The sequence below is a fragment of the Sceloporus occidentalis genome, unplaced genomic scaffold (assembly GCF_023333645.1).
Source record: "Sceloporus occidentalis isolate IW3139 unplaced genomic scaffold, rSceOcc1.0.p SCAF_3, whole genome shotgun sequence".
Classification (NCBI taxonomy): Eukaryota; Metazoa; Chordata; class Lepidosauria; order Squamata; family Phrynosomatidae; genus Sceloporus; species Sceloporus occidentalis.
This window is the reverse complement of record NW_028316983.1, coordinates 164,165,181-164,191,490: the sequence shown is the minus strand read 5'-3', so window position 1 is coordinate 164,191,490 and position 26,310 is coordinate 164,165,181. Positions and strand designations below refer to the sequence as shown.

Sequence of the window (26,310 nt, the reverse complement as noted above, 5' to 3'; positions counted from 1 at the left end):
TCTCCAGGAGTTCTCAAAGATTAGAAGGGGCAATACAACCACAGGGATACATGTAGGGACCAAAATCAGATTCCAGATTTGGAGACCATTATAATGTGTGAATGGTTGAGCCTCTGCACAACTTGCCAGTAGGTAGGGGCCAATATTAAAACAGGTTAAACTTCTTTGGGGTTGCAGATAGGTTTTTAGCAGCTCACTTTCCAAGTAAAGGCATAAATTACTGATTAAAGTATTTTAATTTATTAGTTAATATTATTATTAATTTCATCCTCCTCTGCCTTGTCCTATTCTTGAGAGAAGACCAAGCAGTGGAGGACTCTTGCCCAAGAATAGGACCAGGCAGAGGAGGATGAAATTAATATTAATATTAACTAATAAATTAAAATACTTAAATCAGTAATTTATGCCTTTACTTGGAAAGTGAGCTGCTAAAAACCTATCTGCAACCCCAAAGAAGTTTAATCTGTTTTAATATTGGCCCCTACTTACTGGCAAGTTGTGCAGGTCTGCACTACAATTGGAAGGGAAACAGTGAACCCTCCACATTTGTTGGCATTAGGGATGCAGGACCCAAGTAAAAACAGAAAACCCACAAATTAAAAAACAAAAACAAAACACCTCTTCAGGAGTCTCTAGGTCCTCCAACACCACTCTATAAATAGGTCAACATCCACTAGAAGTTGACCAAAGAATTACACTAGAGGACCTACAGATGCCTAGAGATTTGTTCTCTCCAAGAATGTCCAGGTCCATCAGTGCAACTTCTGACAAAAGTTGACCTTAAAGTCACGCTGGAGGACCTAGAGATTCTTAGAACATCAAATCTGTAAAAAGTCAAAGCCACCAATGTGGAGGGCTGACTATCTGCTGGAAAGTCTCTGCAAGTTGCAGCGACAAATCAATGAAGCCTTGCAAAATGTGGCAAGCTGCTGCTTTACTAGCTGAACTGGAGATCTGTACAAGAGCTGAGCCCAACAAAACTGGAGAATTTGCATCCTCATCTCCTCCATGGAGATTACCCATGAAAAGTGGAGACTCGGGGCCAAGCCCTGAGATCTGGCAACCTTATGTCTCATTGAAAGGATCTTGTGTGGATTTATACATGGACTAAGCCTCTCTGTGGAGCTCTCTGCTTCCCCTTCCTCTGCAACAGAGAAGCAAATCGCCTCTGGAGAAACAGCACTGTATTTTGCTCCAGTAAGTCCATGGTGATTTCTGTGGAGTGGACAACTTGCAAGGATTAATTTTCTCTACATGCCACCAACCCACAAACACAACACTGTCAGGCAAGGTCCGATTAAGGTGACTGGGGCCCTGAAGCATTTCCAAAAACAAAGCCCCTATTGTGGACATGTATAAGCTGTTCTAAGTATCATGACATAGAAATTAAAGATATAAATAAATTTCATTAATCAGCTACACAAAAACTCTTGCATGAACTTGTGCATGAATTGCAGCTTTAGTGAAACTAACAGCCTGCTCCCCTCATTTTTACTTAACAAATGGGCCCTAGAGCAAACCAAGCCAGAACTCTTCATAGAAGCCAAGCTGACTAAAATGAGAATGTTGAATCTTGGCCATATTATGAGTATCACATCCCAGTTCACTAGAAAAGGCAATAACAATTGGTACGGTAGAAGGCAGTAGGAATAGAGGAAAACCACATTATAAATGGATAGATTCAATTCAGGAGGATAAGGCGCCAAGACTGTAAGACACAAGCAGGGCTGTTGATAGAGGTATCTCATCCATGGGGTTGCCATAAATTGAAATCAACCTGATGGCAGTTAATGACAAAAACACATGCAACCTTTTGATAATAGAAAGAGCAGGATATTTAGGAAGTGACTGGGAGAAAAAACTAACATCTTTTCCTTTCAGCATGACCCCTTGATCAAAAAGGAGACTGCAGTAATTGTTCCAACTGACCCACTGATGATCGGGCCCTGCTCTCACATTATGTGCATAACACTGGCTCTGATGGGAAGTCTCACCCACCCACCAAAAATAAACTTGCTGAGAGAGGTGGAGAAGAAGTGTGTGAGAATATAGACAAAAACTATGTGTGAAAATTGAAGTTTGTGAGATGAGTGTGGATAGATGTTTCTATACCCATAGAGACTACATTCCCACATAGCAATTAGACTTGGGGGAAAGCCTCCCATTGGCTCTAATGGGACACACATATAACTTGTTGAGGATGGCTGGGTAGAAGAATACATGCAAATGATAGATGTGAGAATGAACATTTGTGAGATGTATCCAGATGTGCAGGAATAAATGTGCATCATTGTCATTGTGCCATAAGTGCACATATCTATGTGCCATAAGTGCACGCATCTATGAGGAGGTTTCAGAGGTCCCAGAACTTGAGAAAGTTGTTATTATTTTGACTGCAGCTTCTAGAATTTCTCAGCAACCTTGCTCAGCATCTCCAAAGTGTGGAGTATTCTAGAAGCGATAGTCTCTAATGTGAAATTTTTGCAAACTGTGCAGCCTGCCCTCCATTGGCATTTGCCCCACAAGACTCCAAAGTTAACTATTTCACCTTTAAGTGAAAAAAGTTACCAATGGCTTTCTAGGATTTTAAGCAGGGGTCTACCTGGTGATGGCAGCTATAGAACCTGAGACCCTTTGCATGCAACGTAATCACTCCTACTGAATTCCTGAATGAATAAAAGGTAGATAAAAGGACCTCTGGTGGTGCATTGGTTAAATGCCTGTACTGCAGCCACTCACTCACAAACCACAAGGTTGTGAGTTCAATTCCAGCCAGGGGCTCAGGGTCAACTCAGTCTTGAATCCTTCCGTAGGCCACTAAAATGAGTACCCAGCTTGTTGTGGGCAATTAGCTTACACATTGTAAACCACTTAGGGAGTGCTTAAGTGCACTGATAAGCAGTATAGAAATGTACTTGCTATTGCTAAATGACAAAGAAAGCAGCTGTGGCTCTTTCATCTATTTGAGTGGTGTATTTAAAAATATTTGCTCATTCTCCAGACTGCAGCCTTAGAATACCCATCAGTGTCCCTGTGGTTCACATACAACATTGAAGTACTGACACATGAGACGTTCAGTGTCAATCACTTGGAGAGAAAAATGAAAGCTCCTCATAGTCCTTACCTTGTCATGCATCCTGAGGCTTCTAGAAGCTGAAGTCTGAAACATCAAGATGGCTGAAGTTTCCTGTTCTTGCTAGTATGCTAGATTTTTTTTAAATATTCAAAATATTTTAAATCAAACATCCAGAATCAACACCTTCTGGCAGCCCCACACTGAGCCCAGTGGCCCCATTTTATAGCAAATGGTATAGGCACTGATGTTCACATGCAGCACCTTCTCGTTCTTTGATACATTATTAAGATAGTGTATCCACATTTCCACAACAAATATGTTCAGCAATCTGGGGTTGATCTGGGAGTGGGGTGGGGACTGAATCTGATGTGTTATATTAATAGCAATTGTAACAGATGTTAGCAATAATGATTTCTGATATCGGCAACCTCATTGCTCTTAAAAAGCACAGCTGGTGGTTTTGAAAAGATGGCAAAGTAAAATGAACTTCTGTAGTCAAGGAACTGTCCCAGCTTCATTAGTGGTTTTATTATTGATTTAATTTAAACATTAATTTAATTCAGTAACAATAATGTTTGTAAAGTAAGTCCTTAAAACTAATTATAAAATTTGAAGGAATTGGGTTTTGTATTATTTTCCCCCACTCCTGTATTTTTAACATATGTTGCTATCAATTTTTCAGTCTTACCTACATGATATAGAAATGGAGATTGCTTACGTTTTCCCATAGATCACTAGAAAGAACTTGCCTCTTAATTTTTTATCAGACAGTATGTAAGAATGCTCATGCCAGCCTTCTCCAACATTAGACCATTCAAGATGGGTTGGATTACAATTCACTGTCTCAGGAGGATAGGAACTATAATTTGACCCATCTGGAGAAGGATGGTTTAGGCAGTGCCTCCACTTTTAAAAACTAGTAATCTCTTGACTGTAACAGTGTGGGGTCTCATAAACTTATTAGTTCTGTGTTTCTTTGATTCTTCCCTTCATCATTTTCAGGATCATTAGCACCTAAGCCAAACACAACAAATTCAGCAGAGCATCCCCTCCCCTCTTGCCATTTCCACTTTGCTCTTCTAAAGAGGCACATGAGAGGTTAATCGTTAAAGATGGGAGACAGATCTCTGTTAGCATACACTACGCTTTCTCCTTTCAGTGCAGAGAATGGATGAACCTCTGTAGTCATGTTCCTGAAATGTGGGCCTCGGCCAACTCTGGATCAAGTACAATCCTTTGACATCCAACAGGAATTGTCTAAATAGGTACTTGATTTCAAAGATGAAGTCCCATCAAGAGGTCTTTCAACAAGGTGCACTCCATTTGAATTCATTGATCTGAACTATCAAGTGGCAAGAAATGATGATAACAAAGTTCAAGGTCTACCTTCTATCAGTTGGAAAGCCAAATCCACTGGATTTCAATCTGTTCATCAGAACTGATTTCCAAAGTATTGATAAAAAAAAAATACCTGATCATCCTGTCCCAAAATGGGATGCAGTTTTTAAAAATATTATCAAAACCCCAACCAGTACACAGATTGACCTGACTTATTTCAGGAGCGATGCAGCATTTTTCAAGACATTAGCAAAATTACCCGTATAGGACATCCAAAAGATGTATGACATCAAGGTAAAATGGTTCTTCTAGAACACTGGATCTGTATTATTGTTTCTGTTCACTTTTTAAAATTCTTGCTAAAGATACCAGCTTGGTTCCACTGGTACCTCACTCTGGTTCAAGGCTCTCTCCCGGAGGCTAAGTTCCAGGCACTCCACAGTAGGTGGATACGTTCCAAGTTCAAATTTGTTAGCAAAAAGATTTTTGCTATTCAGCAGCCACTTCAGGTCACCAGTTCCAAAGATACAAATGCTCCTGACATAATGACCTGCCAAAAGAATAGAACATTAAGATCAATATTAAAGGGCACAGGCATGCATATGCACACACACGCGCGCACACACACACACCCCATTTGGTGGACCACACAAGCTTGATGTCTACCTATGCCAAATACTTTGCAGCCCAATCCTGTCTTGGGGAAGTCTATCTCATTTAATTGACACTTATTCCCAAGTGTAGTGGTTTGAGTGTCCTACTCCAACACTCAAACTACTACACAATGTTGGCTCTTAGATATAGGGTAGAATATAAATATCTAAACAAACTAACTTAACAGGAACATCACTGAAGAGACAGAACATCAGGGGACACCTGGCTGAACGAGACTATGTATGAAAGGGATCAAGGAGTCCAAGTAGACCACAAGTTGAACATGAGTCAACAGTGTGATGTGGCAGCTAAAAAGGAAGATGTAATTTCAGCCTGTATCAATAGATGTATAGTGTCTAGATCAAGGGAAGTAATAGTGCCACTCTATTCTGCTTTGGTCAGGCCTCACCTGGAATATTGTCTCCAGTTCTGGGCACCACAATTCAAAAAGGATTTTTAGAAACTGGAGCGTGTCCAAAGGAGGGCGACTAAAATGGTGAAGAGTCTGGAAACGATGCCCTATGAGGAACGACTGAGAGAGCTGGGGATGTTTATGTCAGGATTTGAAGGGTTAAAACACAGCACACAGGGAAATGCTTGATGTGTGTGTGTGTGTTTGGCCATGAGCCTTCAGCAGAGTGGCAAGGCTGATCTAGCACAGCTGAAGCTCATTGTGTCAAGGACTCTTCAGTGTCCAAGTGCACCTAGCCATGGATGATGAAACATGTGTCTGGATTGCAGAGGAGACACATGGCATGGCTACACACCTGAACTCACTGGGTTTGGGAGACCACATGGTCTGGAGTCTATATAAACCCAGGGGTAGCAAGGGTGTGGTGTGGGTTTGAAGTAGGAGTTGGATTGGTATGTTTTGGAGTTTAAGAGATCTAGTTTTGTATAATAGCACTGTGAATAAAGAGCACTTTGGGGACTTTTGTTTCTCTGGTGGTTTATCAGAATAAGCTACAGCATCAGTTTGCTGTGTGTCCCTGGAGGTTCCTGCATTGCTGCAGTTCCTGGAAGACATCCAGTTGCTGTCATCCCAACTGGACTCTGGGAGCCACGCTTCGGCTTCTGGAAATTTGCCAGCTCTGCTCCAAGGGTCTGATTTAACCCCAGGACTCCTTTGAGTTGCTGACAAGGGTTGTTGGACCCCAGCAGTTGCACTGACAGTTTAGCCTTGAGAAGAGATGGTTAAGGGGTGATATGATAGCCCTGTTTAAATATTTGAAGGGATGTCACATTGAAGAGGGAGCAAGCTTGTTTTCTGCTGTTCCAGTAAACAGGACCTGGAACAATGGACACAAGCTATAGGAAAGAGAGATTCCACCTCAACATTAGGAGGAACTTCTTGACAGTAAGGGCTGTTTGACAGTGGAACACGCTCCCTCGGAGTGTGGTGGAGTCTCCCTCCTTGGAGGACTTTAAGCAGAGGCTGGATGGCCATCTGTCAGGTATGTTTTGATTGTGAGTTCCTGCATGGCAGGGGGTTGGACAGGATGGCCCTTGTGGGCACTTCCAACTCTATGACTTGAATTCTTGTCTCTGCTGAAGCCTCAAGAACCACCCCAAAACAAAATAATAGGAGGCAACCAACAGCTGCAGGAGGACCTGTGCCCCACCAAAACTGATCACACCTGGTTTCAAGTCTAGGTGGATATATATCTGGCAGGACTTAGGAAGTTAGTTTTAATAGTAAAAATTGAGTTTTAAATGACACAGCAAATCAACAGAATAATTTAAATAGCATCTACATAAATGATACAGTTACTGAACGAAATCCAATTGCTAGTCTCATCTAGTTCCAGAAAGGGACACTGGGGGATTCTTTGTTCATCCTCATGGCTTTTTAGCTGTGGGATGTCACAGGGTTCCATGCTATCTGCCATGCTCTTCACACAGATATTGAAGAGCATGGGGGATAGCATGGAACCCTGTGGCATCCTACAGCTTAAAGGCCATGAGGATGAATGAAGAACCCCCCCCCCCCCCCATGGCCCTTTCTGGAACTAGATGAGATTAGCAATTGGATTTATATCAGTAACTGTAACTTTTATTTCTTTTAAAAGCAGTGAGCTTATTGTGAGTTTCGAGGATCTGCTTCTCCTTGTCATCAGAGTCATCTGGGGCTGTACAGGTGCTGAATCATGCTGTAATAAGATAGATGAGGGCCAGTGAATTGTGCTCTAATTTCCCCCAGTACCTGGCAGCTCAACTAGCAAGATAGCCACCTTCTAAGAATTTAAGATCTACAGGCAAAGGATTATTGTCTGTTCCACAGACACAAACAGCTCTGTCAAGGCTGAGAGCCTTTTAAGATCTAGCTCTGCACCTGTGGAATGGTCTTCCTTTGGACCTCTGGCTGGCGGATCTCACCCATTTTCATAAGGGGTTGAAATTCTTTGTTTTGATTCACTGGATGAAGCTGCTGAGCTGTGCTTCAGGTTGCTGAGATGGCTGGGCAGATGTTGGTTTTTTATGTATATTTATAATGTTACAATTTACTCACTTTGTCTCTGACTGAATATGTTTAATGTTCAGACCTTTAGTGGAAAGGGTGTTAGAAATCATATCAACACAAAAATCAGGGAGAGGTCATTGGCTCATGTATTGCTAGAACTGCAAACTATTAAGTACACTTGGAGCTAGGCAGGAAATCTTCACATCTATTCACACCAGGATTTTCTTTGTAAGATTTAGGACAAATTAGAAGCACAGAAACTAACAGGAAATACATGTTTTGTGAAATCTGCAAATCAGTAGTCCTCACTGGTCATGTAACAGGAATAGTGCTCAGCTTTTGCTCCCATTTCAAATGGGAACTTCCATTATCCAGACCTTGGCTGTTCCCCTTTTGAACAGGAGTGGGACAAAATCAATACTTGTGTTTCTTACTGAACCCTTTTATAACTTCCATAAAAAAAATAAGGAAAAATAGGGCCCACACAGGGCAATATCAAGGCGTTCACTCAGAAGAGTCAAGCTTTTAGTGCTTGTAAACAAAATGTCAAAAGTATTTACCATGACACCCTCCATGATTTGCTTCTGCATCACTCCATTTGATCGCTCTTAGACCACCTTCCCATGTAGCATTTGGCATGGAGCCAGGGACGCCTGGGATTTGAAGAGGATAAAAGAGAAAGTTTTGAGTTTTGTTTGTTTACTTATTTATTAGTGACATTTATATCTCACCTATCTAATCAGTTCTAGGTGGTGCCTATGTCCCACTTTACCCTGCCAATAACAAACATGATGTAAGTAGGTCAGGCTGAGAAAGTGATCAACCTAAGGTCACCCAGTGAAAATCAGGATCTCCTAAGAGCCCGTCAAACAATCTAACCAACAGACTCCATTGCTTATCCTTAAAATGCCAGATGAATTATTTAAAAAGATTAACATTGCTGACACCCTGTGAGAGTTCTTGATCAGCTCAGTATCATGCAAAGGCAATGAAATGCACTTGAAATCCTTGTACTGCACAAAAAGTCCTTCATCAAATAATAATTTGAAAAAGAAAACTGTTTCAAATAGTTATTTCCCTGATGACCAGTTGCACAAACAACTCCTCTCACATTACTGATCCTCATAGTCGGATGTCCACAGAAGAAAATGGACATGCTGTGGTGATGTATAATACTCAAGGCAAAGGTTACAGCCAATGCTTCCCTTGCTCACTTTGGTACTGTACAGTCAAAGGGTGAAAACACTGCTGAGCAACTGAAGCTACCAGGAGTCATTTTACCATTAATAAATGAGAAAGATGTTGTTCTTGGTAACAGCCCACACACTCTTAACTGCCAAAAGCAAGCTCCCAGATGTGTCTCAGAAACAGAGATGAGATACTAGAAAAGGAGCCAGTTTGGGTCAAGGTTATCAGTTTTTTTGGGAAGTCTTGGGTGCTCTCAACCTTTATACTTCCCAGGATGATATGGGAGATGTTGGCTCACTGCTGTAAACAGAACAGTGAAGAGAAGAGGACATGTGACCCTCCAGATGTTGCTGGACTACAACTCCCATTAGCTCTACCCAGTATAGCCAATTATGAAGGAGCATAAGAATTGTGGTCCAAGAGCTTTTGGAGGGAAGGTCATATGTTCTCAATCTATGGCACAGTGTATGCCCAGAATAACACTGCTGTGCCTATCACCAAGATGGCATAGCCAGCAAGGAAGCATTTGTTTGCTTGTTACACTCATAACATTAATTCAGCAGCCAGTCCTTTCTGGGCATTTCACAGTAAGAGAAATACCAGACTATATCCTAGCATATTGTATGTATAGAAGTACACAAAAGTCAATAAAACAGAAGACAAAACATTTTGGGAAACAATATAACATTTGCCACAGAGATTTTAAAATCCTAGGATTTCTTTTTAAAAAGCCATTGTTTGGTGCTGAGATGACATGAATGTTGGTGTCAGGCTGCCTTTGGAAGAGTACTCCTAAGGCAAAGTTCCATTACTGCCAGGTACTCTCCCTGATCACCAGGCACTTTACTTCAGAAGGTGGTGCCTCCCAAGAAGAACCTGTCCTAGAGCTTGGATGTATTCTACAAATGTAGCTTTTTTTACAATACTTGTCAAGTCTGGTGTTGGGCAGGTACCTGTCATCACTACTGTTTGGCTTATCAAAGTAACACATTATGTTATGCATTAACATGCTATTAATGTTACAGAGTGCATACTTTTTTTTAAATAAGGCTGGTGTGTTACCCCCCCTCCCGCCCCCAAGAATCCAATGGGATTATTCGCTACTGAAAACCAACCTCTTTTTCTGTAGTGCTTCTTATTCATAACTCCACTTGGTCTTGTTTTACAATCCAATCTAACCTACACAGCCCACATGAGACTTACCGCACTCTTTAGGAAACCTCCCAGAAGTACTAATGGTGTGATTTCCTGAGCACTCTGTAGTGCTACAGCACTAGAATGCTCTAAAAATATTGCTTTAACATCCTCTACTTCCACAGCTCTAGGCACTAGAAATCATATTATTAATGCTTCCAGGATGCTGGGCTGAGTGCTGTGAGAAAGATACTTAGCCCATACAGAATGGACTTTAAAATGAATTAAAGCAAATTAAAAGCAAGAATGGTTAAGAAAGACTACAGTAAAAGAACAATTCTGGAGGGGTCCCCCAAACCCCTACAAGAATGTAACTGCCCATTCCTTGAGATGTCTGACTTGGCTATGGTGATGCATGCCTTGGTTACATCCCATTTGGACTACTGTAACACATTTGACATGGGCTACCTTTCGGAAGTCTTTGGAAACTTCAGTGGATTCAAAATGCAGCAGACCGAATGCTGACCAGGGCCAGTTATAGGGGTTATATAACTCCCTTGTTCAAACAGCTTCACTGGCTACTGTTTCGTTTCCAGCCACAATTCAAAGTGCTGGTTATGACCTATAAAGTCCTATATGGCTTAGGTCCAGACTATCTGTAAGATAGTAACTTCCCATATGAATCTGTTGAAGCATTAAGATTATCAGAAGACTTTCTCTTTGTTCCACCAAGCAAGGAAATATATGTTTTATCTGTTTTTAATTTTTGTATGAATTTTACTTGGTTTTACAGTGTTTTAATTTGGAGATTTTAAATTGGTTTTAAAACTTTTGCACATGTTTTTAGTTTGTTGTTCTGGAAGCCACCTTGGGTCCCATCCTTGGAAAAGGGCAGCATATAAATAAATTAAATAATTAATTAAATGAGAAATGTAGCAGGCCTCATCCTTATTGCAGGGAAAAATAACATTTTGAGGCCAATAGTATATTGACTGGGAAATAATGGTGGCTGATACACCCAAAACAAACTCGTTACACACTGCTTTACATCCTGAACTGAGAAAACATTATACAATGGGTTCAGTAATTATTTAGTTATTTAATTTACATCCTGGCTTTTTCCAAACATGGAATTCAAAGTGGCTAGTATGGAATAAAGCAACTGAACAAGAACAGTTCAACTGAACATTGAATTAAATCCAACTAATGAGCTCAAAAAACAAAGTAATATGGCAAGACAGGTATCCTGGAACAGAACAAAAAAAGAAGGCAGGGAAGGGAAGGGAAGAGAGGAAAGAGAAAGAAAGAAAGAAAGAAAGAAAGAAAGAAAGAAAGAAAGAAAGAGCATATAACTAAATGGCACCTACAGCTTCCAGCTGAGATAACTCACCAATGAGGTACAACCAGTTCTGAAGAGGAATACTGTACTGTCTTCCCAAAGGCTCTGTGTGGCAGATTTTTACTTGTTTAGCGACTCTCCCTCAACTCTAGACAATTGTTCTTCCTCCCCAGGATCCATAACATGGATGGGAATACAAGGTCAAGACCCTGTTCCAAAGCCAGATACCAAGTCCCCACATCTCTTCTGGCAGCAACATTTTAGGTCCTAATCAGGTCCTAATAATGCTACCCTAATGAACAACATCAGAAGAGCATTTAGTTGCTCAGCTTACAATATGATATATGCCTTCTCTGTCAGCAATGCCCCTCTGCACACTACAATGGACAAACAGTACAGCCTGTATACAAAAAAAAAAAAATTAACATAAATGTGACTTTAGAAATACCAGTACCCCAAACCAGTGGCAGAATAATTCAGTTCTCTGGATACAGTATCACTGACCTGCAGGTTCTGGAATAAAATAATTTCAAAGAAACACTGGAAAAAGAAAGAAATTATTAAGTATAAAAAGCAGGAAAGGGGAGGGGGAGGAAAAAGGGAATGTATCAGCACCTTTAAGACTGGTTTTTATTTTTGCATGAATTTTTGTGCATATAAACACACTTCTTTGGATGCTATCAGAGTAATGATAAATGCTCTGGTATAAAGCATATATACACAGTTGTGGGAGTAGGATGGAATGTAACAGGACCCAGAAAGATGCAAATCAGGACACCTGACCCAAATTTTTAAGGGGCAACGTACAGAGTTACAAGTCTTTCAGATCTTTACAGTGGTCAATTAGCACTGATGTGTGAAAGTATTAATTTTGCTTACCAAAATAAGTTACTAGAGTGAGAAGATTCCTTTTGTTACAGTAGCAAGGACTCTTGTACTGATATATGTAGTGTGCCATGAAGCCTTTGTCTTTATTCATACCACTGTTGATAGATTGAAATTTGTAAATATAATTCAATTCAGCAGTTTCTCTTTCTAGTCTTCCTTTGCAATTTCCTTGTTCAAGGACCATGATCTTTAAATCCCTTATTGTATGTCTAGAGAGGTGGAATGTTCGGCAATTGGTTAGGCTCTGATTCATGAAAGATTATGGCATTATAATGTTAGTTGTAAAGGCCTCATTAGATACTTTTTATTTCTATTTTAGTTATGAATAGAATAGATCTCATAAATGAAATATATCAGATTCTTTGCAGTAAGCCTAGCATTAGTATAACTTTCTATGAAAAAGATCATAATAGCAAACTATATTCAATAAATGTAGCTTTCTTTTAAGTGCTTCATTCCATTTCCTTCCTTTGGTAGAAGCGGATATGCTGTGTATCCTGAAACTGAATGTCAGCTGATAACAGCAATTTTTGCTAACACTGGCAGACTGCAAGGACACAGAACAATAGCACTGCAAATACCAGATAAATATACTGTAACTGCTCCTAGGTGATATTTCTAGTTGAATCCCTATGTCTCCCTTATAATCCACACTTATATTTAAAAATTCAGCAAATCTTACTACTGTTAAGGAAAATCATTTGCCAGCAAAATACTTAAAATAAACCTTAAGTCTTCCAATTCTGGGATTGATTATTCTAATAAATGAAATATAAATTGTTGTTGTTAACTGCCCTCGAGTTGACTCACATGGCGACCATGTGAGTGAAGCAGACCCCCTGTCCACAACTGCTTTGGCCTTCTTGACTGAGTCTATTCATGTAGCATGCACTCTTACTCTCTTGCTACAGACCTCTACCTTTCTAACATTACAGTGGACCCTTGTTATCCACTGGAGTTTGGTTCCAGGGTTCCCTGTGGATACTAAAATCCATGGATACTGAAATCCTATTAAATACAATGGCATAGTGAAATGATGTTAAATAAAATGACAAAATCAAGGTTATATGTGGATGCTTGAATACATGGATAAAAATTTGTGCATACAGAGGGCCTACTGTATTGTCTTTTCTAATGAATCATGCCTTCTTGTGATGTGGCCAAAATACCATATCCTCAATTTAGTCTTCCTAAAGCTTTGGACTCTGAAGACCTGGATTCAATTCCTGGTTTGGTCATGCCTCATGGAAAGGCAATGGCAAACCTCCTCTGAACAATTCTTGACAAGAAAATCCCATGGTAGGGTCATCATAAGTCAGAAAACTTGAAGGCTTACAACAATTACAAAGAAAATGAACTTTTTCTATACTTTCAGAGAAAAATATCCACTTTGGCAATCAGGAAAGGCAGACAAAATCATAAAGGTGGGGGTGGGGGATTTTCAGCTGGCATTACTTAAAACCCTCCGGGAGGTACAGTCCTTAGGCAGCTTCCTCCGAAAATCTTGCCACAGCTAAAATAAATTTTGTAGTTCATATATGGGTAGTTCACTCTAAGCAACTTTAAGAAAACAAAGCAAACAACAACAAAAAACCCAGTTATCACAAAGATCCTTCCTTCTTTTGGTAACACAGACTTGTTTTCTTTAGGAAACAGATTCAGGTGTTATATATACACCTGACAAAATGCTGTGACAAATGTCCATTATGTGTAATTATTTTGACATTTCACAGTAATGCAAGTTACTTCTGCCTGTGGATAATATTGCTACTTTTGAAGCCCACAGAGTGGCCCCAAGCACAGAAGCTGAAACAGGAGCCTTGAAGAAGGCTGACCTGTCTTTCCAGCCAATGTGGCTTTCACAAGATCCCAGAAGAACACATTGTTTGCACTCCAAAGGGTGTTCATGTGAAAGACAGATAAGATACTCTTTCCCCCCAGGTAACAAGTATGCATACTTTGCAAGGCTCCCAGCCATAGGATGCCCTCCAGGCAGGTTTTGAGGTCAGAGGAAGAAGCTCAGGAAGAACAGGGCTGGGTTCTTGAGTGAACAGGCAAGTCATGTTGTTTCACTACATACCACATTGGTTGTCTGTTTTGTTTAATGTGACTGACTACCCTACCAATCAAAGCAATTGTGAGAAGGATAAAAATATAGTAAGGGCCAGTACAGATGACCCTAAAGTGGGGGCTTGATGCTGCTCCTTTGAGCACCGGATCGGGGCCATGGCAACCGCACGCATTGGCCCCAATCCAGCATTTTCCTGGCCCAAAAAGAAGCAGCAAAATGCTGCTCCTTTTTGGGGTGGAAAAATGCCATCCTTTACATGAGCTCTTAAGCGCTCCTGCAGTGTGTGGCATCTGAACGCTGCACTGCCGGAGCACTGCAAAACGGCTCGCCATCTGGGTGTGTGTGTGGCATGATGCTGGTTTGGGGGCATTGTTGGGGCATGCGTCATCTAAAAGCCGTGATCCAACGCCACCCCCAAGCCGACACTTACTGCCGGTCTGTTTTGCTCCTCAGTTCTGTAGTACAGTGTTGAATCCAGGCATGTCTGAGAAACATTTTGCTCTGTCTAAAAAGTTTGGTAAAATTAATTTTAGACAACTCCCAGAATCCCCAGCCAATATAGCCATTGGCCATGCAGGTTGGGGGATTCTCAAATCTATAGTCTAGTTTTATTATTGACTGATTGATTAATTTTATACTCCACCTTTTTCCTGAGTGGTAGAAGGTTTTTTTCCATTACTGAAAGTCATTTTCTAAATTCTAATCTGCACCTTTGTATTTCTGCTGCCATGGAACTTGAATTCTGTATGGCTTGGGTAGGGACCTACTACGCCAAATGAAGGCCAATGGGTAAAACCCTCTATATGTAGTTTTCAGCATAAGCTAACAAACACAACAGGAAATGTATTAACAAACGCATATTTATTATTATGTTGCTCAGATACTTGGCATGTCTTTTATACCTTGACTCTAGAATCTCCAATCTGCCCCAGGAGGCTGCTTAACAACAGCAGGGAAGCTGACATTTACACTTACTGACTATTAACCTACTTATATTGCTTGGAGCATTACTTGTTGGAATGCAAACCACAAAACCACTAGGACCAGCAATTAGCCCTGCCACCGATAAGTCACTCCTCAAATCAAGTTATCCAAACTGCATCCTGGATTAGCTAATCCAGAGCCCATTCATTGAAGGACCATCACTACCAGTTAATATCTGGAAATTTCATGGTAGTCTAGTTAATATGGACCTTGAAAACAGTAGCCTTCACCCAATCTTAATCCAGGACACACTCTTACAACCTGTAACCATTATACTATTTTGCCTAACAGTAAAGGAAAAACCTTGGGCCCCTATTCAATTTTACTTACTAAACTAAGCCAAACTCTTAAACATTTTTTTTGTCAGAGGGGATGCTCTGAGAGATATATACCCCTCCAAGTTCTTCCAGGGAGTCTAATGTACCCCCCCCCCATTTCCCAAAGTTGCCCATCCTTAGCCTATATGACTTGAGGAGGAATGGAACAGATCTTGGAAAAATTCCTTGCTTAGACCACAGATCCCAGAATCCTCCAGCCAGCATGGTCAGTAAGTATGAGAGTCAGGGCAGGGATTCTGGAATTTGTAATCTCAAAAAAGGAACTTTTCCAAGTTCTTCATCTCACCTCCAACAATTGGGCTTTCAGCACATATACAAAAGGAATACTATATGCATACAGCTATAGGATGTAGGCTGGGGATGTCCAGCCTAAGCACATAGAGAGTGTATAAAAATTATCTGTACATAGCTTTTTGTGGGTTTTTCGGGCTATGTGGCCATGTTCTAGAAAAACTATGGATGCCAGTCATGAAGGGCTTTGACTTCACATTATCTGTACAATTTCAATTCCATATAAAATTGAAATTGTAAAGATAATTTTCAAACACCCTGTACTAACACTATTTCATCTGCCATAGTTTTTAGCCCAATGCTTACAGGTGAATTTGTGGGTAGAATGAATATATGTTTTGTTTCTCTCTGTGCAGTAAGAGCACAGACACATCTGAGGTGATGTACACAAAAATATGGTGGAAAATAATCAGGGCACTTCTCAGAAGGATTTCATTACTGTACTTAACCAGTAGCTGGGGTTCAGGTTTCTACATGGTAACCCTGTTTTTCCTGTACACAGCAGGTCAGGCCCAGTGTTTGCAGCATGGGGGAAAAGGTATATTTCCTGGGTGTGCTGCAGGCTTTGTTCCCTTTGACATATCAAGCCTTGTTGACCTGATAAAACAACTGCCTCATGGGGGGAATTTTTCTCTGACTCAAAAGGACAGGAAACTAGTTGGCTGAGTGGCCCAATCTCTGGAGAAAATGTTACACAGCTAGAAGCACTTTCACATTTTTGCAGATGTTAAAGACTAGTACAGTTGAGGTGAGTGGGAGGGCTTTAGTCCCATTTTGTTCTTTAGGAGTTAACAGTTTACAAGAGGGCCCATACAGATAGGCCAAAATAAAGCTGCTTTGAGTCACTTTGGGGGTATGCTGTTTAAATGACACACACATCTTAAGAGGCCAGAAGCTGCGCCAAAGCTGCACTCCAGACCTTAGGACTGGAGCATGGCTTTGGCATGGCTTCTGGCCTCTTAGGATACATGCAGCACTTAGACAGCATACCTCTAAAGTGCCTGAAGCAGCTTTATTTTGGCCTGTCTGTACAGGCTCAACCATCACAGACCACAAATGCTTTCACATATTCTCAGGCTAGTTCCTTTTTGCTAGAGCATGGCATAACAGAGAGAACCATGGAAACCAGGAGATCTTGCACCAATCAAACCTGCTGCTTCCCTGACCTACAATGAGGGTTACATGCCATAGTTCTTGCTGCATTGCATTGCTCTGATAGCACTACTCTAGGATTGTTAGCCAAAATCCTAATATTCAAGGCCCTGCTCCTGTAACCACCAATATAAAGCCACAAGTGATAAGTAGTGCCAGGGCTGACGCAAAACATATTCCTGCTTGAAGCAAAGGACAAGATAGTCTCTCCTTGCCAGTCCGCATACACGACTAGTAGTTGAGTCTTAAAAGCTGGAGTGTATCCAGAGGAGGGCAGCCAAAATGGTGAAAGGTCTGGAAATCATGCCCTATGAGGAAGAACTGGGCATGGTTAGTCTGGAGAAGAGAAAGTGAAGAAGTGATGTGATAACCATGTTTAAATATTTGAATGGATGTCATACTGAGGATGGAGCAAGCTTGTTTTCTGCTGCTCTACAGACCAGGACACAGAACAATGGTCCAAACTACAGTGGACCCTTGTTATACGCTGAGGTTTGGTTCCAGGATCCCCTGTGGATAACAAAATCTGTGGATGCTCACGTCCCATTAAATATTATGACATAGCAAAATGGTGTCCCTTATAAAAAATGGAAAATCAAGGTTTGATATTTGAAACTTATATTTCTTTTGAACATTTTCAAACCATGGATCCTTGAATCCATGTATAAAAAAATCCATGGCCTGTTACAGACAGCCAAAATAAAGCTGCTTCGAGTCACAGTGGAGGTATGGTGTTTCAATGATGCATGCGTCCTAAGAGTCCAGAAGTTGCACCAAAGCCACGCTCCAGCCCTAAGGACTGGAGCATGGCTTTGGTGTGGCTTCTGGACTCTTAGGACTCATGCATCATTGAAACACCATGCCTCCACTGTGACTCGAAGCAGCTTTATTTTGGCTGTCTGTAACAGGCCCATGTATAAGAAGGGCCAACTGTACTGGAAAAGAGATTCCATCTCAACATTAGGGAGAGCTTCCTGATGGTAAAAGCAATTTAACAGTGTATTGGAGTTTTGGAGTGTGGTGGAGTCTCCTTCTCTGGAGGTTTTTAAACAGAAGTTGGATGGCTATCTATCAGGAATGCTTTGACTGTGTCTTCCTGCATGGCAGGTGGTTGGATAGGATGGCTCTTGGCATCTCTTCCAACTCTATGATTGTATGATCAGCACTGAGGACAGAATGGTGTCCTCTGACTCTGCAAGATCTCTGGCTGTAGTCTAGTTTAAGGGGGGAGGCAGGACATGCTGTGTCGCATACATAGAGGCCCCAGGACAGGTTGTCTGTTTCCCAAAAGAAGAACAGACAGGATGCTGCTCTGCAGCATTTTGTTGCCTGAAGGGAGCACTTCATTCTGTTCAAAGGTACGGTCCAGCCTGACAGGGCCTTACGAACATGCATATTTGGGTTGCATCAGAGGGTGCAAAAAGGATTATCCTAATTTAAAGGAGTCAGTGTCTATAAGTTGAAAGTCTCAAAAACAGAACTTGGCTGAATTTGTTATTAGTTTATTTAATATCCCACCTTTCCCCCAATTTGGAGTCCAAAATGGCCAAGGTTGTTTGGAATTTTGAATGTTAAAATGTTCTAGTGAGGAAGAAAAAACACAGAGACTATGGCATTTTGGTCAGTGACATCACTTAACTCTTTCTGTGGCTCCTGGGAGAATGGAGCAATGGAGAGAGATCACAAACAGTGTCTTCATCCTAACACAAAGATGAGGAACATGTGGCCCTCTGGACGGATGATGTTGGATTGGAACCTCCATCGTCTCCCATCAGTGTTGGTGTCCTCCTCCCACAGAGGGTGGCAGAGGAACAGCCAGTGCTCCCGCCCCCCTGCAAAAAAACGTCAACAGCCCTTTCTGGTCTTTGTTGCAACTGGGGCTGAAGACTGATGAATTAGGCAATTCTTTTTTTTAAAAAATCTGAAGTTCATCCAAGTCCTAACTAGTAATCGCTAGGTTACATCTTCACCAAGCCACACTTACAACACTTTCATTTAAACCTGGCTTAGCAGGAGCTAAATTATACTATACTCCTATTACATCATACCTTTCAATTTCAACTGGATGCTACAAGTGTCCTTATGACTTGCTCAACGATGCTTCTCATGGGCCATTTCACAAGGTGCCAACAGCAGGAAACCATAAACCACTTTATTCCACTTTGCATCAACTTTATTTGATTGAAAAGATCAAAGGTGTGTGGCACAAAAGCCCACAAACCTTGAACAGCTAATAATTTATCCACTTAAAGACAGTAGAGCTCTGTATGTACAAGGTCACATTCAACTGCCAATAGAAAAATACCTTGGGTTTGCACAGATCCTTTTCCGTCATGGACATGGAACATTTCCTCTCTAAGGTAAAGAGAGCCAGGGATTTGTGGGGCTGTAAACTGACTGAAAAGGGAAGAGGAGTAATTCTCTTACCTAATGAAATGTGAGTTTATTTACATAATCATTCTTTCAATGAATTTAATCACTTGATCTGTTTTTTTTGCCAAAGGAGGCATTTTGTTTCTGTTATCTGAGACCACCTGACAGCAATCCAGCTCTTTTACAGTATCTGGTAGCCAGCCTTGTTTCACTGATGAGGTTCGGCTGGCATGTACATTTTCTGTAGCCAGGCATCATTTCATTGTTCTCCTTGAAAAATCTTATATTCCACAAAGAGTTGTTGACAGTACTGTTCAAATGTGGTTTAGTGTTCCTACAGCTCTGATCTGTAAGCAAGTCATTCAGTCATCCTTTATGGAGGGAGAACTGTGCTGCTTTGCATTTCGTTGACTAACTAAACACTTCCTAAACTGAATCAAATACTGAAGAAACATTTGTTAATCCCAGCGCTAGGCATAAGGATAAGGAAGGCTTGACCAAGCAGGGTCCTCCCTGAACACTCCACCTGAGATTGTGTCCCACTCCATGGATGCAGACTTTTGAAAGACTACACTGTTTAAGAGAAAGCTTGCCTACAGAATTAAATATGACTCCCATTTCAATCTGTGGGTCTTGGGCAAGAGCACTACAGAACAGGCTCCATTGTTTCAGCTATTTAGATTTTTCATTGCGTTTTCCATTGCGTGTAAGAAGGAAGTTACAAGTCATCTTGGCCTGTAGGTTAAAGGTATAGCAGCAATCTATTATTTACTGTATATTATGTACAATGACTTTGGTATTTTTAAGGCTCCTTGAAAGTGTTCAAAGAACAAATGTGAACATATAATGTGGAGGGGCAAGGGGCGCATGAAGCACCCGATCCCACAGCCCCATTGAGTGTATCATCTCCACCTTCCTGTACTGAGAAGGAAGATCTGAAGGGGGATATTTTTTTGACTGTTTGAGTGAACACAAGGAGAACTTTCCTCCCAAATGGAAAACCTGCACTAACATGGGGGAGGATGCTAAGTACATTCTGCCAAATGTTCTTAAAATCCCTCTTCAGGTCAGGGGTTTCAGTTGATGGTGACACTGGGATACCATGGCTGTACCTCTTCAATACTGTACTTTTTCAATAGTGGATGCCACACTATTGCCTTTTTTCTTTAAAAAATATCTCTCCTTTCAGTTACCTGAAAGGGATTAAGGGTGCATCTACACTGTAGAAATAATGCAGTCTGATGCCACATTAAGTACTGTAGTTCCATCCTATGGAATCCTGGGATTTGTCGTTTTACAAGGTTTTTGCTCTCTGTCAAATAGTGTGGGTGCCTCACCAAACTATAAATCCCAGGATTCTGTAGAATGGAGCAATGGCAGTTAAAGTGGTGTCAAACTGCTTTATTTCTGCAGTGTAGATGCACCTTGGGTCTCTCTACTCACAACTGTTTCCTCAAGTAATAATCAAAACTATACTTGTAACTGATTAAATGTGATGATGAATATCACTTTTATGTAAGTAAATAAATATCAAGGTAATTCACTTGTTTCTTCCTTTGGGTGGTACTAAAATATATCTGAAGACTATAGAATCACAACTGTGGAAAAATGAAATAGAAGCCCTTTCCAGTCAGTATGCCCTCCACAAGATCCTAGAAGGATATGTTATTTGTTGGTCAAGTGGTGTTCCTACAAAAGATAGATAAGATGCTCCCTTTTCCCAGGTAATATGCATATGTACTTTGGGATTCTCCAAATTGTGGGATGTTTTTTGACTTGGGCATGGATGCCCACAATGGGGTATCTGCAAGCTGGGCAGTGCTTCCCCAGATGAGTTATAATCCTCAGTTTACAAACTTCCACTGTTTTAAAAAGCGAGATTTTAGCACTTGTAGAAACTGAAATATGAGACAAAACATGCAGTCAGTTTCTGCATGTTTGTTTCATAATTAAAGACTGATTTCCTGGACAAGGAGATTCCGGATTAATTTTTAAAGATACTTTCTTTCTCCTGCTCAGAAGTAATTGTTGCTTCAAACAAACATAAAACAGAAATACAAGACACCAGGTCAGATGTAATTGGGTAACTAGAAAGAGAATCTAACTCAGATCTTATAGATAAGCTTGTAAACATTTTTAAAAACTGCCTTGATAATGCATGCAGATAAAGCTCATGGTTATTTTATCCTCTACTGCAGGCTGCAATAGATAAATTAGATGATACAAAAATACATCAACAGAAATACATCCACGATTGATCTACATAACTTTAAAATAGAGGATGAAGACTCTGAAATAGTTAAAAGATTTTTCTATGCCTTGGCTCAGTCACAAATCAAACTGAAGAATGTCGTGAAGTAAACAGAAGAATAGGACATGGAAGAGCTGCTATGAAAGAAGAAGACAAGGTCCTGAAGTGTACAGATATATCACTGAATACCAAGGTCAGGGTTGTTCATGCCATGAATATTTCTGACTTATATGTATAGGTGTGAAAGATAGACAGTGAACAAGATATCAACTCATCTGAAATGTGGTTCTGCTAAAAACCATGGACTGCTAAAAAAAACAAAAAACAAAAATGAATGTAGCTCAGAGCAAATCAAACCTGAACTCTCCCTAGAAGACAAAATGACCAAACTGAGAGTGCATCTAGATAGATTTAAAAGTCCCTGTTCTTTTTCATTTTATTTTGGAGATCCACAACATTCTGTTTATCCCAGGATATTTTCTCTCTACTCCCAGGTGTGTGTGTGTATGTATGTGTGTGTATATGTGTGTGTGTGTGTGTGTATAAAATTAGCAGCTTGGTAGATGAAGGGAATGTTGTAGACATAGCATATCTTGATTTGAGTAAGGGGTTTGACAAGGTCCCCCATGATATTCTTGCAAACCAGCTAGTAAAATGTGGGCTAGACAGTGCAACTGTTAGGTGGATTAATAATTGGTTGACCGGCCAAACCCAAAGGATGCTCAGAATGGCTCCTCTTCATCCTGGAGAGAAATTACCAGTGGGGTGCCAAATGTTCAACATTTTTGTCAATGACTTGGATGAAAGAATAATGGACATGCTTATCAAATTTGCAGATGATACCAAATTAGGAAGAGCAGTTAATACCCCAAAGGAGAGGATAAAAATTCAAAATGACCTTAATAGATTAGAAAACTAACAAAATGAACGTCAACAGGGAGAAATACAAGGTACTGCACTTAGGCAGAAAAAATGAAATGCATAAATACAGGATGGAGGACACCTGGCTTAACAAGACTGCATGTGAAAAGGATCTAGTAGACCACAACTTGAACATGAGTCAACAGTGTGATGCGGCAGCTAAAAAGGGCAATGTGATTCTAGGTTGCATCAATAGAAATATAGTATCTAGGTCAAGGGAAATAATAGTGCCTCTCTATTCTGTTGACAAGCTGGAGTGTGTCCACAGAGAGCAACTAAAATGGTGATGGGTGTGGAAACCATGCCCTGTGAGAAGAGACTTAGGGAGCTGGGTACATTTAGCCTGGAGAAGAGACAGTTAAGAGGTGATAGGATAGCCCTGTTTAAATATTTGAAGGGGTGTCATATTGAGGTTGGAGCAAGTTTATTTTCTGCTGCTCCACAGAATAGACCATGGAGCACTGGATGGAAGCTACAGGAAAAGATTCTATCTAAACATTAGGAGTAACCTCCTGACAGTAAGAGCTGTTCAACAGTGGAAGACACTCTCCCATGGAGAGTGGTGGAGTCTCCTTTTTTGGAGGTCTTTAAACAGAGGCTGGATGGCCATCTGTTGGGGGTGCTTTGATTGTGAGCTCCTGCATGGCAGGGGGTTGGACTGGATGGCCCTTGTGGTCTCTTCCAACTTTATGATTCTATGATGCTATGAAAATCTGGGACTTCTCCATCTGTCTGGATGTGCCCTTAGACTATCATACTTTGGACATACCATGAGATGACAGGATTCATTAGTAAAGACAATCATACCTGATAAAATGGGAGAGAGCAGGAAAAGAGGAAGACTGCATTAGAGGCAAATAAACTCAACCGTATTACAGGATAGAGTGCATGCCAAGTGGAGAAGCATCAGTAGGACCCAGATTCTGATTCAGATTCTGACAACACAGCCAATTTACTGTCAAACTGTGGCAAACTCCTAAAAAGCAACCAAAAAAATTAATGCATATTGCTCAGAGCTTATTGAACTTGAACTCTCTCTAGAAGACAAAATGACTAAACTAAGGGTGCATCTAGACCAGTGATTCCCAAATTTTGGCATTCCAGGTGTTTTGGACTTTGGGTCCCAGAATCCCAGACCATTGGCCAGGATGGTTGAGGCTTCTGGGAGCTGAAGTCCAAAACATCTGGAAAGCCAGAGCTGTTGAAATGATGATAGGAGACCCAGGTGCTCTATTACTTTGCTCAGGAATACCTGGAATACTATGTCCTGTTTTGGACACAATTCAAGAAGGATGTGGACAAACAGGAGGGTGTCTAGAGAACGTTGACCAAAATGGTGATAGATCTGGAAACCATGCCCTATGAAGCATGTCTTAGGTAGCTGAGTAATGCTCAGGTTGGGGAAGAGAAGGGTAAAAAGTGACATGATAGCCCAGTCTAACTATTTGAAGGGATACAAACAAAAATCCATTCTTTTGGTTGGTAATAAAGGTATCACTGATGGATTTTTGTTTGTATTTGTTAAATGGCCAACACAGCTACCCTGGCATATTTGAAGCGATGTCACCTTGAGGATGGAGCAGGCTTGTTTTCTGCTGCCCCCAAAAATAGGACATGGATGCCATGTCTAAGTATTTAAAGGGATATCATGTTGAGGATGGAGTGGGGTTGTTTTCTGCTGCTCCAGAGAACAAGACAGGGAGCAATGGATGCCATGTCTAACTATCTGAAGGATATCACGTTGAGGATACAGCAAGATTGTTTTCTGCTGCTCCAGAGAATAGGACATGGAGCAATGGAAGCAAGCTATAGGAAAAGAGATTCCACCTCAACCTTAGGAAGAACTTCCTGACCTTTGGAATAGACTTCCTCAGAAAGTAGTGGAGTCTCCTTCTTTGGAAGTCTTTAAACAGAGACTGGATGGCCAGCTGTGTGTGTGTGTGGGGGGGGGGGGGGGTTGATTGCGAGTTCCTGCATGGCAGGGGGTTGGACTGGATGGCCCTTGTGGTCTCTTCCAACTCTATGATTCTATGAAAATTTGGGTTTTCTCAGTCTGTCTGGATGTGCCCTCAGGTTGGGGAAGAGAAGGTTAAGAAACGGCATGATTGCCATGCCTAACTATTTGAAGGGATGTCATGTCATACTGAGGAGGGAGCAAGCTTGTTTTCTGCTGCTCCAGAGAGAACAGGATCTGGAGAAATGGATGCAAGCTCCAGGAAAAAAGAGATTCCACCTCAACATTAGGAACAGTTTCCTGACCCTTGTTGGACCTTGGGGCTGCAATCATACTGGAGAAATAACCCAATTTGGCACCCGCTTTTCAGTCTCCTGGCTCAAGGCTATGGAATTCTGGGAGATGGAGTATGTTGTGGGGCCCAGAGTGGAGCGGAGCATACTCCAGCTACCAGAATTCCATAGCCTTGAGCCAGGATGCAGAAAAGTGGTGCCAAACCAGGTTCTTTCTTTCGTGTGGATGCAGCCTGGAATAGGCCTCCTCAGACAGCGATGGAGCCTCCTTCATTGGGGTTTTTAGACAGAGCCCTGGGGGCCTCACCTGGGATCCTGTTGAGGGTCACCCAGAAGTGTTCGTCGGGGCTGTAGGTGTCCTTGGACCAGTCCAGCAAGTCCAGGGCCCTCTTGTCGCGGAAGAGGAACTCCACGAAGGGCCTGGTGAGGGCGATGTAGGCTGAGCCAAAGTAGAGGCTGAGGTTGTGGGGCGGTGGGAGCTTGGCCTGGGAGGTGCGCTTCATGAAGGAGGCCTGGGGGCCCATGTGCTGCCGGTAGACAAATGTGGTGCGGGATGCATAGCGGGCAGGCATGGGGACACCGGGGGTGATGTTCCTCCCTCGGAAGCCTTTCAGATGCCGGATGACCTCAAGGTTGGTGCGGAGCGGGAAGTCCTGTCCGCAGCCATTGAGGACATATCTCCAAGGTACTGGTGAGGCCAGCAGGTCCCTGAGGCAGTGGAGGTCGGCCTGGAGGCGGGAGATTCCCGCGTAGACGACGGGTTCGGCCCGGGAGGCCAGGAAGGCGTTGGGGAAGCAGTTGGCCAGCCGCTCAACGGCTCTCTGGAAGGCCGGCGGCGACTTGGGGTCGACATGGAGGCAGTAGAGGTTGTGGGGCAGGTAGAGGGCCCGGAAGAGGCGCTCGAAGGTGGCAAAGTCCTTGTGGAGGGTCAGGATGTAGGCCAAGGGGAAGGCCTCCTCCTCTGATGACAGGGGCTTCGTCAGGTAGTGGCTCTTGGAGATGTAGGCCTCGCATGACGGGGAAGAGCCCCACGTGGTCTTCAGGCGTTGCTGCCACACGAAGGCCTTCCCGCCTTGGGCCAAGGAGGAGCACATGGGGCCAAGCAGGGAACCTTCACGAAGGGGCTCCTTCTCCGGCTCCTTTTCAGTGGCTTCGGGCGAAGAAGAAGGGGGCTCCTCCTGGAGCAAAAGTAGGAGCCCCCCAAGGCTGAGGAGGAGGAGAAGGGTGGCAGGGAAGAGGCACCTCAGCCGAGGCAGAAGAGGAGGGCCAGACCCCCAGAGCGGCATGGCTGAGGCGACAAATAGGGCCACTACGGAAACAATCCACTTGAGACCGCTTTAACTCTCCTTAGAAGCCAAAATGCTCCAACTATATAAGGCTATTGTACTTTGGCCATGAAATAAGAAGATGGTCCAAAACACACTGCGGAAACAATCCACTTTGAGCCCGCTGTAACTCTCCTTAGAAGCCAAAACGATCAAAACTATAAGGCTATTGTACCTTGGTCATGAAATAAGAGGCTGGTCCAAAACGCACACTGCAGAAATAATCCAGTTCGGGACCGCTTTAACAGCCCTGGCTCAGTGCTAGGGAGAATCCTGGGA

General features: G+C 42.0%; 1 protein-coding gene across 1 annotated transcript; it reads right to left on the bottom strand.

Moving 5' to 3' along the window:
• Positions 1-3,597: 3,597 nt before the first annotated feature.
• LOC149317040 (N-acetyllactosaminide beta-1,6-N-acetylglucosaminyl-transferase-like) lies at positions 3,598-25,992 on the bottom strand. The gene is made up of 3 exons (XM_089518349.1): positions 25,014-25,992; positions 8,090-8,182; positions 3,598-4,964 (listed from the first exon to the last, which is right to left on the bottom strand). The coding sequence occupies exons 1-3, from the start codon at positions 25,990-25,992 to the stop codon at positions 4,774-4,776; spliced, it is 1,263 nt and encodes a 420-aa protein (XP_089374475.1). The 3' UTR covers positions 3,598-4,773.
• Between the last annotated feature and the right edge of the window lie 318 nt (positions 25,993-26,310).